General features: G+C 41.5%; 1 protein-coding gene across 8 annotated transcripts in view; it reads right to left on the bottom strand.

Annotated features, from left to right (window-relative positions):
* The window catches only part of HERC2 (HECT and RLD domain containing E3 ubiquitin protein ligase 2), a 213435-nt gene that overhangs the window by 139372 nt on the left and 59403 nt on the right, over nucleotides 1–14660 (bottom strand). For all 8 annotated transcript variants that reach the window (XM_075200099.1, XM_075200106.1, XM_075200105.1 and 5 more), the window contains exons 25-32: nucleotides 13248–13351; nucleotides 6345–6495; nucleotides 5475–5689; nucleotides 3921–4053; nucleotides 2093–2220; nucleotides 1800–1995; nucleotides 1560–1693; nucleotides 1159–1332 (exon numbers count right to left, since the gene is read on the bottom strand). In XM_075200099.1, the coding sequence (XP_075056200.1) occupies nucleotides 1159–1332; nucleotides 1560–1693; nucleotides 1800–1995; nucleotides 2093–2220; nucleotides 3921–4053; nucleotides 5475–5689; nucleotides 6345–6495; nucleotides 13248–13351 (1235 nt within the window). The remainder of the gene's footprint in view (nucleotides 1–1158; nucleotides 1333–1559; nucleotides 1694–1799; nucleotides 1996–2092; nucleotides 2221–3920; nucleotides 4054–5474; nucleotides 5690–6344; nucleotides 6496–13247; nucleotides 13352–14660) is intronic.

The raw sequence follows: 14660 nt of genomic DNA, 5'->3' as shown, positions 1-14660 counted from the left end.
TTTTACACCGTCCCCTACCGCTGGCACACTGATTCTCTGCGCCGTATAACAGCAATTTCCACCTCTCCAGTAAGTGGAATCGTGCCATCTCTGTGTCCCCTGAGAAGTGCTGAACAACGCGGCCATTACTTTCCAAGCTCCCCCTCCCCCCTTACTGAGGGGGGGGACTTGGTACACTCCACTCCTTGTCTGGCCCCGGGGAACGGCAGGAGTACCGGCGCTCTCTGTCTGAGGCAGCGCCTGACCCTGCGAACAGTGTGAGAGCGGTCTGTTGCAGACCGCATAACACCCTGTGAGAAGCCTCACTGTGATAAGCTGTCAGCGGGATCCGCGGCTCCCCGGCTGACAACCGCTTCTCTCTTCCACGAGTCTGCTCTGTGTAACAGAGGCCCTCGCGCCTAGTCAACAGAAAAAAACTGCTAAAGAAAAGAAAAAAGCCTAACAACAGTGAACTCCGTTCACTGTGCAGCTCTTCAACTTCGGCCCATACTCCTTGGGCACCTACTTCAAACTGAGTTCTGTTGGGAGTTGGCAGGGGGATGGTCTGTCAGCAGCAAAAGATTAACTGGTTAGGTACCAGACTCCTCCCTACCCTACTCAACCCCATGGTTAGTAGTGTCCCCCAGATGGATGAAAGAGAAAACTAAATATCTAAACAACTTATATCTGCAAGTGGGCATGTTACAGTTTTTGAAAAAGCAATTTCTAAGTAATTATTACCCCCACTAAATATATTCTGCTCTGTTCTTGCGAGATGTCTATACGTGCTGTAATTGTGTGACCTACAGATATGAGCTACCCACTATCATCCGTCCCCTGGCTGACGTAAAGTTGAGAGCAGCATCCTCTTCTTGCTACCCAGCAGCCCTGATCCAAATTGAGCAGTCAGGAGAATCCAGCCACAGCAGCTACATACCACCAAAAAGCAGTCCCAATGACAAACCTAACGCCAACCCTACAGATTGGCAACCTAAAAACAAGTCACATTAATTTCACACCCGCCCAACTTCAAAACATGGTAAATATACTTCCCAAAACATGTACTAGAATATATAGCTCATAAACAAGAGAGAGATGTCAATCCAAAAACAGCTGTAGATATAAAAAGGCTTGTGCTGGCAATAAACCAAAAAAAGCAAGTCTGAGGTCATGTCTTACCTGCTTTAACAAACATTTCCTCATTTTTTCTACATCTACTGGCTCCTCCTTCAATGCAAACTCCACAATGGTGCTCAACAGTGCAGACTGGGGGTATGAACCCTGCACATTATGTTTCAGCCATTTGTACTTATGAACACCTGTTACAGAGCTCAGAATAGGCTGCCATTTATCCTGCAAAAGAATAAAAATATGTATTCTTCATATTTTGTTTGCCTGTTACAAACAGTAATTACTAATGTTCAATTATAATGTTTCACTCTTTTTTTAAAAGAAAAAAGGAAAAAAAGCTTACAAGTGTTCATTAGCACTTATTTCATGTTTAAATTTAGCCTTATTGAAAAGAATATAATGCATATATTGTAAAAAGCAAAGCTTCCATCATCATTCTCTTTACAAACCTTTGGTGACTTCACAGATATGGACTTCTTATCCACTGACACAGGACTAGATGGGACAACAAAAGGCTCCTCTTGTTCGCCTTCCTCATTATCAACTTTGGTATCCACATCTGCAGATTCAGATTTTTTGGGCCCTAGGAAACACACATTGAAATTGACAAACAAAAAGAAGCAAAAGCCATTTGCCATCTATGAGAAAACAAAGCGACACCATGGACAAAAGCTAACAAAAAATTTCACCTTTTTTTTTTCGTTTCTCCCTAATGATCCTTTGCACTATTCTTTTCCATCTGGGGACAGAACTGAGAAGTTTCAACTTTGATACAATGGACAGATCATTGCAGACAGCGGGACGTAGCTCATTGAACAGAAACCTGAGGCGTTCGATGACTGGAGCACACACTTCTTTGTATGAACGCCCTTGTTCCTGGTGCGTCTAAAATAGGACATCAGAATAATAAAAGGAAAAAAACACGTCACATATGTGTGTAATTGCTTCACTTTAGATAGTAAGTTTTGAATGTGAAACTAACCTTTATGAGTGAGCACTTGGCTTGGTAAACAACACGACAGACATCCACAACAGATTTTGGTAATGTCTTGTGTTTTACTTGATCCACATTTAAAGCACCACGATGGACCATAGACAGAGCAACGTTACCTACACAAAGATGAGAAAAGTAATTTTATAACTGCCATGTTAGGGGTGACCGCTAAGGAGGCGTTTCTTCACTAAATGTGTGGCTCCTCCCTCGCCTCTGGCGGTGTCTGCACGACATTGTACTGGGCGGGGGGGAAATTAAGCCTTAAAAAAGTTCTCAAATGGACCAACCATGTTACAATGCAAGGGGTGCAAATTATTTTGCACATAGGTTAAATACTGGCTGGTTTTCATGTAGCACACAAATGCTTGATAGTTTTATTATTACACTGACAATTAAAATTGATCTAGGACATGCCCTACCCCAACTATAAATCTGCCATCACATTTTAAATTTACCTTCCCCTCCAATGCAACATGGTTTTGCCAAGGTGCAAAGCTACTCTTTTTTTTTTTTCTCGCTTTACTTCCTTAATGAATCAGGCCCTTTATCTTTATATCAGAGTACCTGTTTCCCCCTCAGTAATGTCAATGTGTTAAGAATTCTAATGAATTCTGAAGGTGCTCTGCCTTCTGGAGGTCGCAGTGAGGAAAATACCACTAGCTAGTTGAAAGAGCTCTGGCTACAGCACCTGTAGGTGCTATTCTTCTGGAGCCATATTCGGCTTGGAGAAAAACACCAAACTTTGGAAATTACTTTTGGGCCAGAGATTTAAAGATAAACCTCCCAACCCAGACATGGAGGAGCCAAAAGTGGAAAGAGGACTAAGTTCCCCTCATTCAGGCAGTGCATGCACAGAGAAGTTACTAAACTGCTGTTAGGGAGGGTAGTGATGCTCAGCAACAGATTGCACCAGAGAAAATGCCCACGCCGGTTCCTCCGACAGAGGTGGTACAACCAACCTGGGCCTGTGCAGGCTGGACCCCCGCATCACAGTCAATGCAGAGCGCCACCGGGTTTTGTTGTCCCAATAGGTAACTTAGCTTTACACTTGTCATACATGTTTCTGAATGGGAATAGTGTCACCACCACATATAACTGTATGCAATACAGACAGTCACAAGAGAACTTTTGGAAATTTGAGGAAAAACTACTTCATAGAAAGGATAGTGAAATAGCCTCCCATCAGAGGTGGTTGAGACTGATACCGTAGAGCAGTTTAAACATGCTTGGGATAGACATAAGGATATCCTTACAAAGAATAAAGGATCAAATAAGGTTTGAGGTTATCATAGGTTAAAAATTGGGCAGACTAGATGGGTCAAGTGGTTCTCATATGCCGTCAAATTCTATGTTTCAGGCCAATAACCCATTAGAAAAACATAATTTGTTGAAAACATCTAATCAATGCAGCAAAAGCAATGATGTCTGTTTGTTGGAGAACCACTTTCCCTCCTTGCAAACCATTCTTTTAGAGTATGGACACCTTGATACTATCAAACCTCAGGTAGGTGGCTGGAAAATAATGACACTGGGAAATGTAATGCAATATGCAACAAACTAATTTTCTAGATGAGGATTTTGAGCAGACTCTGCCTGAACGCATCTTAATATGCAATTTAACTTTGCTGACCATAAGAGATTGGGTTCAATGTTCCTATTAACAGGGCCTTGATGCCTTGGCTCTTGTGGGCACTGCTTGACCTCATCATTATTCGGTGCCCAACAGGACTGAAGGACAAAAATATATTTATTGCTTTTAAATGCTGGTAAAATTGCCCTTTTCTTTTAAAAAAAACAAACATCTACTCTTACATACCTAAATCTTCATGTTTTAGTAGACAACACAGCAGTAAACGGCCCACTTCTTCAACTGGATGCTCAGGAGGAAATATAATTGGTGTGGTCAGGTGACACTGCTTACAGTACCGTTCTATCTGACAAAGAAAGTCCTAAAGAGCAAACAAGAACATACCATTTTAACCTACGAAAGTAGCTGAAAAACGAAATCATCAAAATTCCATAGCCTGGACTTTTAGTACATAAAAATAATTAAAAATGGAGTAAATTACTTTAAAAATAAAATAAAAGGGCTTCATCATCTCCCAAGACTTCCAACAAGCTTCCCCGTTGCTGTTGAGTGCTGGGACACTAAAGTGACACTGAAGTAGACACTTTCTCAGCAATAGCTGTGCAAAATAAGACTTAGTTCAGCATATAAGTGTAAAAAAAGTGGACAGCAAAATATGGGGCTAATTTTTGTTGTATTTCCTTACTACTCAAACAACCATCACTCTCTGCCTTATCTGTACCTGACCAATTGTAAAACTTTAAGGGGAGGAATTCAATTGACCGCGAGATTTTTAACACTGTGTTAAGTCATTTTAACGCTGTTTTTTAATCATTTTCAAGTGGCTTAACTTTACCCACGATTCAATTCCATTTTTAACGCTCAGTTTTTTTTTTCATGAAACGGTCTTCTCGCGCTCCAGTAGAAGGTCTATTGAAAGTATAGGATAGGCGAGAGGCAGCCGCTTTAAAAGCTATTCAATTGTTTTTTAACGCACAGGCCAATATGCTGTTTTATCTCGCACCTCTTTGGGGTGTGATAAAAATAAAAAACCTAAGAAAACTATTTGAAATCATGCAATAATGGAAAAAAAAAAATCACAAATTACATATATTTATGTATGTTTTTGGTACAAATATATATAGATGATTCTATAGTAAAAAGTAGTTAAATAAAAAAAATGTACTAAATAAAAGTACTGTCATGTAGATATTATCAAATAGAATGGATTTGTAATACAATCTAATGTATGAAAATGTATGCCAATCCTTTTTTTTTGTGTTATACATGAACGCATTAAACCTCCCCTTAACTCCCCTAAAAACTTGCAAACACAATGATTAACGCGCGGGGGCAGCGTTCCCTCTTTTTCAATGGAATTGCACAAGTTTTCACGCTGAGTTAACTAAAAATGGTCACTATAGCAGTTAAAAACCCACGCATGATTTTTTTTTTACGCTACGGGAGTGAAAAGGAAAAAAACACTGTCAATTGAATACCCCCTTAAGCTCTTCTTTAATTGGGTTATTTATGACAAATGGAAATTTCTTATCTCAAGGTTATTCAATTGCAATATTAAACGGAAAAGCTCCCACTGACATTCGGACAATCAATTTGTCACACTTCTGCAAATGAATGATATGACAAAGTAGTCTCAATGTTGTCAGCATTCAATAGACTAATAGAAGTGAAACATCAAATCACAAAACATTAGCTAATAAACAAATCTAAAGTAATTTCAAGTCATGTACAAGTGGAAACTCCACTCCATGAAAGCAGTAATCACTTCTTTGTGTAATTCACCTTGACATTGTGATCCTGAATATTATTGTCAGCAATAGCCTGTAGGAAGGGCTGGGAATGATCACTCATGGACAGCCGGTGTGCATACAGGCGAGATTTGTTTGGCGTAGTATTGCCGGGGGAGCTGGAATGGTCCTCGTCTTTCTCTTCATTGTAACTGTAATGTATCTGGCTGGTTTGGAGTCCCCCAGAAAATATAGAAGATTTCAGCCACTCTATGAACAACACAAACATAATTTAAGACAAGTGCAAAAGTTTAACAGTATAACAATTTTTTAAATTGTTTAAATTGATACAGTGGTCTAATCTAGCATTAGCTAGATATGAAATAAAATAATAACCACTTTGAAGAACTGAAGCAACAGTTCCATTAGCACTGCTGTGTACTTTCTAAGATTTACAGATTACAGAAGACAGAGGTTGATGTTCCTAACTACAACCCAGTATAAGTATCACTTCTAAGTAGTGGGAGGGCATCAAACACTGCTGTATGTTTGAGCCTGATGGGTAGTAAGCATCGAACCGTTGCAGCCATCAGAGCCCTGTTTGAATGGTTAACTGCGCACACCAGAAATGAAAACAGAATTAATCTCAAAATAAACTTAATCTAACACCACTTATTATGTTTTGAGTGGAGTTCCCTAAATAGCTCTGGCCTTTCAATTTTCGTCTAAAAAAATATTTTTAACCTAAGTGTTTGTTTTCTTTTTATCTTCAGGCCAACACATTTGGCTTTTCAGCTACCAGGTAAAAATACCAAGGTGATAGGCACCTAGCTTTGAATGAAATGTGTGCACACATCATGAAATTTGCATGTATATCACTCAAACATTTTTTAAATATTTTATCAGTTTGTAAAAACTTGCTTACTGGCACATTCAATTTCCACAGAAGACAATGGTGTACTTAGTGAAAGGTACGATGCATGAAGTCCAAGGAGCAAGCCTAAATTTCTCTCTGTGTCCACAAGAGGGGAAGACAAACTGCTGAGATCTGGTGCTGTAATCACTTCTTGATCAGGCTGTTTGTACAAATATACAAAATGATTTTAATTCAAACACATTTTTTTAAAAAAAATATTGTTTCTAAATGAAAAAACAAAAATAATACAAGATAGAACAACAATTATCCATCAACCAATTAACTAGATTACATAATAGATTATGTAACATAATAAAAACAAATATTCACTTGTAGAATTTTGTAGAGTGCCAAGCTATCAATTAAAAGGGGATATTGTATTACACTTCACCATGAGGAAGCAGGGCACTGAAAAAAGAACTTTGTCTGCACTTCCGGTTACATTTAAAGTACCCCGGCATTAGACAAGAAAATGAGCAAAGTACAGCAGAAACCACACATTTCTGGATAGGTTTGTATGTGTCTAAAAACTCATAGAAAGGGATTTAAAGCAAAGTACTTACTCCCTATGCTTCTGTACTAGGGGAGCACAGATGGTATGTCTTAAATCCCCCCCTCAATGAAAAGGAGGAATGCCAAACAAACTGGTACCTGAAAGATCTTCTGACCAGGGGGTAAATGTATTAACATGCGGGTTCTTCAACACACGCAAGTTCAGCGTCTTCGGCGATTAAATTTAAAGCGGCGCTGCATTGTAAAGGGAAGTCGCCAAAGACGCTGAACTCGCGAGTGTTGAAGAACCCGCATGTTAATACATTTACCCACAGATGTTCCTCTGCAGAAGAGGCAGTGTCTAGTTCGCACAGTATGGAAATATGTAGACCAGATGGTCACTCTTCAAACCTAGTCCAACATCACGCATTGACCTACTGCCCATGAAGTACCAGCTGAGTATGAAAAATGGACTTCTCAAGTCCTGAACAGTAAATCTGCAAATGCCCCATCACTTTCAAGAAGTGAGGCGTTGCTTGGAATTGTAAAGGCATAAGGATGACACCACTAGCTCTTGACTTGAAAACCGCAAAAAAAACCATAGAACAAGAAAAAAGTGCAGGTTTTCATAGAAAACCTGCACTAGAGAACACAGAGATCTGTAATGAGTCTCCCGACCAGGGGATAAAACATCCATCCACCACCTTAGAGGAGAAACCACACTTTCTCTTTCCTACCTTTGGAAGATACTGGGAGACATTGTGTATAGTAGGTGAGACTAGGAGTCTAGACACTTCTCAAACTTGTTTGTTCCCCAAACTCCTCCCCTACTATGTCCCTCCTCTCCAGCTCAGACCCCGTTGTTTAGGAGATAGTCACTTTGGTATAGGCTCCTGCCTATACTTTAGTTAGTTTTAGATTTCATGTCTTTATTTTATTCCTTTTTTTTTTCCAAGTGCAGCGCAGGGACCTCAAAAGACCCAGGAGAGTGAAGAGCCTGTCGGCTTCCTTCACTCTGGGTCCCTTCGGAAAGAGAGCAGCGGCCTTCCAGCTCACTCAGCCCTTGCACAGATGCCGCCATTCTGACCCTAGACAGAATGAGCTAAAGGGTCCTTACATTTTTAGCCTGCCATATCGGGAAGACATGACTAAAGGATCACAGGTCGAGCAGGAATGAAGCAGTTAATAGCCTCTCCATCCGCCTCAACTGAATTACCGGCATTTCCCCAGAAGGCGACCACAGAACCAGACAGACAGCTACAGGTCTGGGCACCTAGATATTATACCTGTAGCGATTAGCGCCAAAATATAGATATGCTGTTCAGCGGCACATGGAGGCAGCCATTACGGAGGAAGTCTGGGGGCGGAGCTTTCCCTGTCATCTACAGTTTTGTCGGGCTTCAGAAGTCGGATATATATATATATTTTTTTATTTTTTTTAAAATGATGTAGTTCAGCCTCGTATATATTAAAAGAAAAAAAAAAAAAAAAAAAAAAAGAAAAAAAAGCCACTTCCAGGGGTTAGACACTCACTGGTATGTCTGTACTGCATTATATAGATACCAAATGATAAGCTACAGATTTATTCTGTAACCCTTTTAACAGCATTGCATTAGGTCAACAAATGGGACTTTCAGGGGTAAGAAACCAGCTAGAGCGTCTTTACTGCATTATATATGTGCCAAAATAATAAAAAACAGCTTTATTCTGGGAAACCTTTCCTAGCATTGTATTGGGTCTGAAAAGGGATCTTCCAAGTGAACGGACCCGCTGGTATGCCTGTACTGCATTATATATGTGCCAAATGTAATTTTTATATTGTCTCTTGAAAAGTCAAACACAGATGCTCTCTGTGCAGGAATCTGTGAACAATGTGCTCTCACTCAGGTGTAAGCAGCTATAGAGCAGCCGACCTAGGCCAAACCACTGGCAGCGTCAGTGGCCGAACTCTCTAAGGTGATGTTATGGACCGAAAAGGTATGCGAATATCCCTTTTCTCATGTTTCTTCACACACTCAGCCCACACAGATCATATCTGTTGCAGGCACATCTTCCGAGACAGAAGAGACATGCCTCTTTCCCAGTCTGAGTCCAACCAGACACATTTGCTCAACATCTCAAAGGGATAAGCATAATTTTTGATTTTCAGATTTGTTCCTAGTCAAGATCTGGTTCACTCCTCGGCAGACGATGGCTAGTTGGATCTTGATTTACAGACAAAAGCATTTATATATCTCTGAAGATTCCACAACCACTCACAGGGTGGCTAATCTCAGATTAAGCGTTAGACACATGTTATTCTTTACTGAACGTGAGTCTATGGTTCCATCTGTACCCGCCCTATTTAGGAGACCATCTCCTCATATAATGGACATGGTGTCTGACCTCTGGCAAAAGCCAAATAAAACAATAGGCTGGGCAGATTTTCATCTCTTTTTCCCGGCAGAGAAAATAGATGGCAAGAAACCCCTGGGGCTGACGACACTGATGCTCGTCTGTTCACTTACTCTGATATCCATACGCAGGGCAGGTGCTCATAAAAGGCTTTTCTCGAGTGGTTTCTCGGACAATAAGTGTAACCTGGCAATCACTCAGGTTTAGTGACAGAAGGCAGTTTGTTTAGACCCAACAGGGTCAAAGCTTGATTTCATAAAGCCATCCAGCTTTGGTCAGAGCAGTTAGCCAGAGGCATCCAGGAATCCGTTCCAAGAACGGAGACTCTCACTTTTGGATGACACTCTCCTAATCCAGTTGTATATCCTTCTCGTCGTGGTTAGCCAGAAATAGTCAGGAGTGAGGTCAGGTCGCTCACCAGGACCTGAACCCTGGTCATGATAGGTGCTAGCTAGTCTGTTAGGTTGAGGTGGATTATAGGATCCTTAAGGTTCCAAGGTTTTATTCTTTTGGTCCTCCCAGGAGAACTGTTCTTTCAGATTTGGAGCTCACAGATGCACAAGGTGTTGCGTCAGGCCCAGCAGTTCCTAATCAGGAAACCTCTAGACATTCAGGCAAATAATGCCATGGCCGTTACATATCTGTAGCATCATGGGGGAACACGCAGCCTCAGGGCAGTGTGAGAGACGACCAGGTTATGGCCTGAGTAGTGCATCATATTCCCATACTATTGACCATTTTATCCAGGCGTGTATAAGTGGGAGGCAGAGAGTCTCAGCAGACAGACTGTTAACGAGGGGAAATGGTTTCTCCACAGAGACGTTGTTTGTCGTGAGGCACCCCGGACTTAGTTCCCAGGGCGTCCATATTCGTTTCTCAGGTCACCCTTTTACTGCCCAAATTCAAGAGACCCTCAGGTGGAATTTTCCGATGCTGGGATGTTTCCCTGCAATTTCGAATTGATGTACCTGTCACTTCCGCGTCCTAGGTTCTCGTGGGTGCTAAAGAGTTTTGTGGGGAAAAGAGGTATTAATATTACCTCAACCTGTCTGCACCTCGTTTCTCACAAACTGCGGACTATAAAAACCATATAATTTTTCTAGCCCTTTGGTTCCCCATATTCGTCAGTCATATTTAAACTTGTATATATTCTTTTTTGAAAGTAGTTAAAATGTCTGCCGGCACGGTTTGTTATCTTGCAGACTAGTCCATTGTTTAAGCCTAGGAAAAAGGATTATTGTCCACCAGTCCTGTATGAAGGTACATCACACCAGGGCATTTCTTGTCTTTGTTTAGCTGTGGGTCTGTGTGTGCTAGCATAGGAAAAAGGCGCACAGACAGAGCTCTATGTTTAGTTGCAGAGGACTGCATTGTGTATTTAAATGTAAGTGTGTCTGAATTGTGATCTCTCCTGTTTAAACAAACTACTGTATAGCCACAGAACAATACCTGTCCCTAATTAAATCAGGAGTGGCTCATCTGCTATCCCTTTGTCTGTATGTTTACCTGTGAAAAGGTAAACACAGAAAAGGACCAATCAGGCAGGTCCTGAAATTGCTGATGTCATTTCTGGGCTTAAAAGAAAGCTCCAGAGGACAGCAAATTGGCATTCACTACCAAGTAATAGCTGAAGTCAGGCTGGCGTTGAGATATAGATTTCTGCCCCTGACAGGAAAGGGACTATTGGTCCCTGGAGTATTGCCGTTGCCCTGATCTAACTCTCCAGGTCTTGGGGAGCTGTGTGTCCGCCGAAGGCGAAGTGACAGTGACTCAGGGCCGCTACCTTTACTGGTAGCCTTAAAGGAGAGAGGGGGAGAAGCTTGGATTGATAGACCGCAGTCCCTGAAAGTGACAAGCATACTGGTGAGGTGTTTTCATTGTACCCTGTATGTTGTATGTGCCAGACTGTAGTGTTATTTGTTGCAAGTTATTATTTAAATATGTTCATTGCTGTTTGGTGCTACCATTTTGTTAAATAAATGTATTTATTTTATTTCGGATATTTGCCTGGGTGATTTTGAACTTCGGGTAGGTACCAGATAGGCCAGCTGTGCGGCGTAGGTTACGTTAAACCTGGTATCCTCAAGTTTCTAAAGGGGGTGTCTTCCAGTTTACCTGGTGGCCCCTCATTTACCTCACAGAGCATAGTACGCATACATTCGGCGGCTAGTGGCGACATCTCCCTTCCGCCTACCAATGCAGCCAGATCTTATAGTTTAGTTGGCGCCCTGGCGTTGGATACCTTAAAATTAGGGCCAAAGGTTCTTCGCAGTGGGCTGGTTGATACCTTGAATACTGCTCGTAGGGCATCTTCCTCAGCAGTTCTCATTGGTCAGGAAATGGTACAGCGTTTAGTGTGAATCCCAAGGTTTTTTTTACACGTCCCTGTGCGGGCTCTCCATGTTGTTTTCTTTTGCAAGCTGGCTCTGATATGGGTTTCTGTTTTGGTTCCCTGGAGGTGTAGCTCCTGGTGCTCTCCATCTATTTCAGCGCTGGTTTAAAGGATCATGGGATGTTCAGTCTTTACTTCAACCAAAGGGGGGATGAACCTGAAGAAACCCCTTGGTTAGAGGAAGCCATTGAATCTAGATATCTCATAATCAGTGCACTTGCTTGGGCCACTTTTGACCACATAATTCTGGGTAATTATGTGATCTCATGGTACGGGTGTCCCCTTCGATATTGCCTCTGTTTGTAGGAGTTTGGTGTCGGAAGTGTGAATTGAACTCCCACATTTTACTTTTCCAGGAGGATAGAGCAGTGCCTTGCACCAGGCATTATTTGTAAACAGGATAGTGTCTGCATCCCACTTGACACAGGGGCTTGTGGTCAAGCATTTTGTTATTCTTCCTCCTTTTTCGCGTGACATTCTTCCTTGGCTGGAAGTGGTTCGTGCTTTTGGCCGCACGGTCTCTGTCCATGCGACTAATGTCCTCTTCGTCCTTTCAGACGTTCATTAGAGGGGCTGGCTAGTTCCCTAACAAACAGTTTCTTGCCCTCTATATCACTTTCACAATTCTGTTGGATTCTGTTTGTGTCCCTCATGCTGTTCAGGTGACTTTTAGAGCTCACTCTCCAGGGGAATTGGCGCTCCTTCGACGGCACGTCAGGGTGCTTAAGTTGCGCAAGGTGTCAATGTCCATATCTTCTGCAGAGTTTCTTGGCTTTGTATCCGCTGATGCGAGCTTTGAGCGCAAAATATTGCATGCAGCCATTCCAGAGCAATCCCTCCCTTAGAGGCAGCTTTGGAAAGTCCCCAATGTCTCGTAGTGTACCCCAATGGGGGACATGGCGCATCCTCCCTTGTTCTGAAAGTAGTGCTGTGTTTGGTGTTATTTTCTGTATTGCGTCTCCTTTCTTCCTGGCTTTGTTATATAAAACTGAGGTCTGAGCAGGAGAGGAGAGGCATAGTAGGGAAGCAGTGTGAGGAACAAACAAGTTGATAAGTGCCTAAACTTCTAGTCCCACCTACTATACCCCAATGTCTCGCAGTGTCCCCCAATGGAGTCAGAGAAATCGATTTTGCGGTAAGAATCTTTTTGTTTCAAGAATTGCACATAGAACAAAACACTCCTTTTTACATTCTGCTATAAATGTTTTATCAAAAGCTGCACTAATCCTTTGTGTTTTATTTTCTCTCTTTTCCCAAGATCTACAAGCATTTTGAAAAATGGGAAAACTTACTAAAAGGACTAAGAGTGACCTATCTCTAGCTAGACACAACGGAAGCAAACCCATAGTAAAAGCTGCAATGGAGGCGTCAAGAGAAAAATGTTCTTCTCGCCTTAATCAAAATGCACCATAAAATAATAAGCATTCAAAGTAAATCATATCTCAAATGTATTCATCTTTCATTACCTCGCACAATTTCACTAAGTATTATAACTTTGGAACTTAAAGGAAACACATAACTACATATTAGCCCCATTAGTTGGAGAATACCGAACAGTTGGGAAAACCCCTGAGAATTTTCAAGAGGGCTAAGTGACTGCTAATAAAATGGCAAATTCTACAGTACTGGCTTACCTCCATGTAATGGCCCACACAGAAGGAATGCATTGACTCTCTGGTGTCATCAAATTGCAAAGCAGCCTCAAGAGCAACAACAGGATCTTCCCCAGCAAAGTGAGCTATGGAGATACACACACAAAATGCTAAGCATGAAATCTCAATACATATTTGCTTTATTAAAGAGCATATCCTATACAAAAACGGTTAAATTGTTTAGCTGTGTCAGCACTGTACACACACAACCAATTTTGACTTTACATATTACAAAAAAAAATGTAACGGACAGACATAAAAAACACGAGTATTGCAAGTCAGTAACAGGTAGGTTTACATTGTCCAATTAATGAACAATGTATATACATTAAGGTGGTGAAGTGGTTAGTACTTCTGCCTCACAGCACTGGCATCATGAGTTCAATTCCCGATCATGGCCTTATCTGTGTGGAGTTTGTATGTTCTCCCTGTGTTTGCGTGGGTTTCCTCCGGGTGCTCTGGTTTCCTCCCACACTCCAAAAACATACTAGTAGGTTAATTGGCTGCTATCAAAAATTGAACCTAGTCTTGCTCTCTCTGTCTGTCTGTCTGTGTGTGTGTTTGTTAGGGAATTTAGACTGTAAGCCCCAATGGGGCAGGGGCTGATGAGTTCTCTGTACAGCGCTGCAACAAGTAACAAAAGGGAGGGGGTTTACAGGACAGCAAGTATTGTGTGAGGGATGACCGTTCAACAGTTATTTACAACAAACCTCCTGATACATATTAAGATAAAAGTTTGGTTTATTTAGAGTAGGCTTGCTGAGGCAAAACACAAGGCTATTTTCCCCTCTGCTTAAAATAAGGGGAGGGTAGTTCTGCCCTTCTCTGAAAAACCATGGAGTCCAGTGAAGAGATGCAGTCTGTCATGGAGATAGTATGTGATTTTTTCCATGCCTACAACATACCAGACACTATTTTTAAAAGCTGCTACAGAAGGAGGACTGGTTTGTTTCCAGTGGGCTCTAAATATAAATCGCCCATTTTCTCTTCCATCCTCCATGGTAACCATTACAATGGGATGTACTCAAGAAATAATAGTGAGGAGGGCAACAAATACCATCCGCCATGTACGCTGCAGAATCAAAGACAATTTTATTAATTACCCGTATGGAGGATATGTCTCCCAAATTATGCATTAGCAAATTACATTACATCCAGTAGATATTGCCTGGTGAAGGTAGAAATAGATAACCATCCAGCTGTTGAGGCCAGAGCATTGCATGCACAAGATATGCTCTTGTTGATGGAGCGTTCAGGATTTCTAACTTCTTATATCTGTTTCTCTTGTATGTCTGTGCAACAACTTATCTGATCCAACTCAAGACGGGCTGTTTTAATAGAGCATACCCTTTCCTGGGCCTGTTGGGATCACAAAACATTGTACGGTATTCCTCA

Source organism: Mixophyes fleayi, chromosome 2, assembly GCF_038048845.1.
Source record: "Mixophyes fleayi isolate aMixFle1 chromosome 2, aMixFle1.hap1, whole genome shotgun sequence".
NCBI lineage: Eukaryota > Metazoa > Chordata > Amphibia > Anura > Limnodynastidae > Mixophyes > Mixophyes fleayi.
The sequence above is the reverse complement of the archived record's forward strand: the minus strand, read 5'-3'. Positions and strand labels throughout refer to the sequence as shown.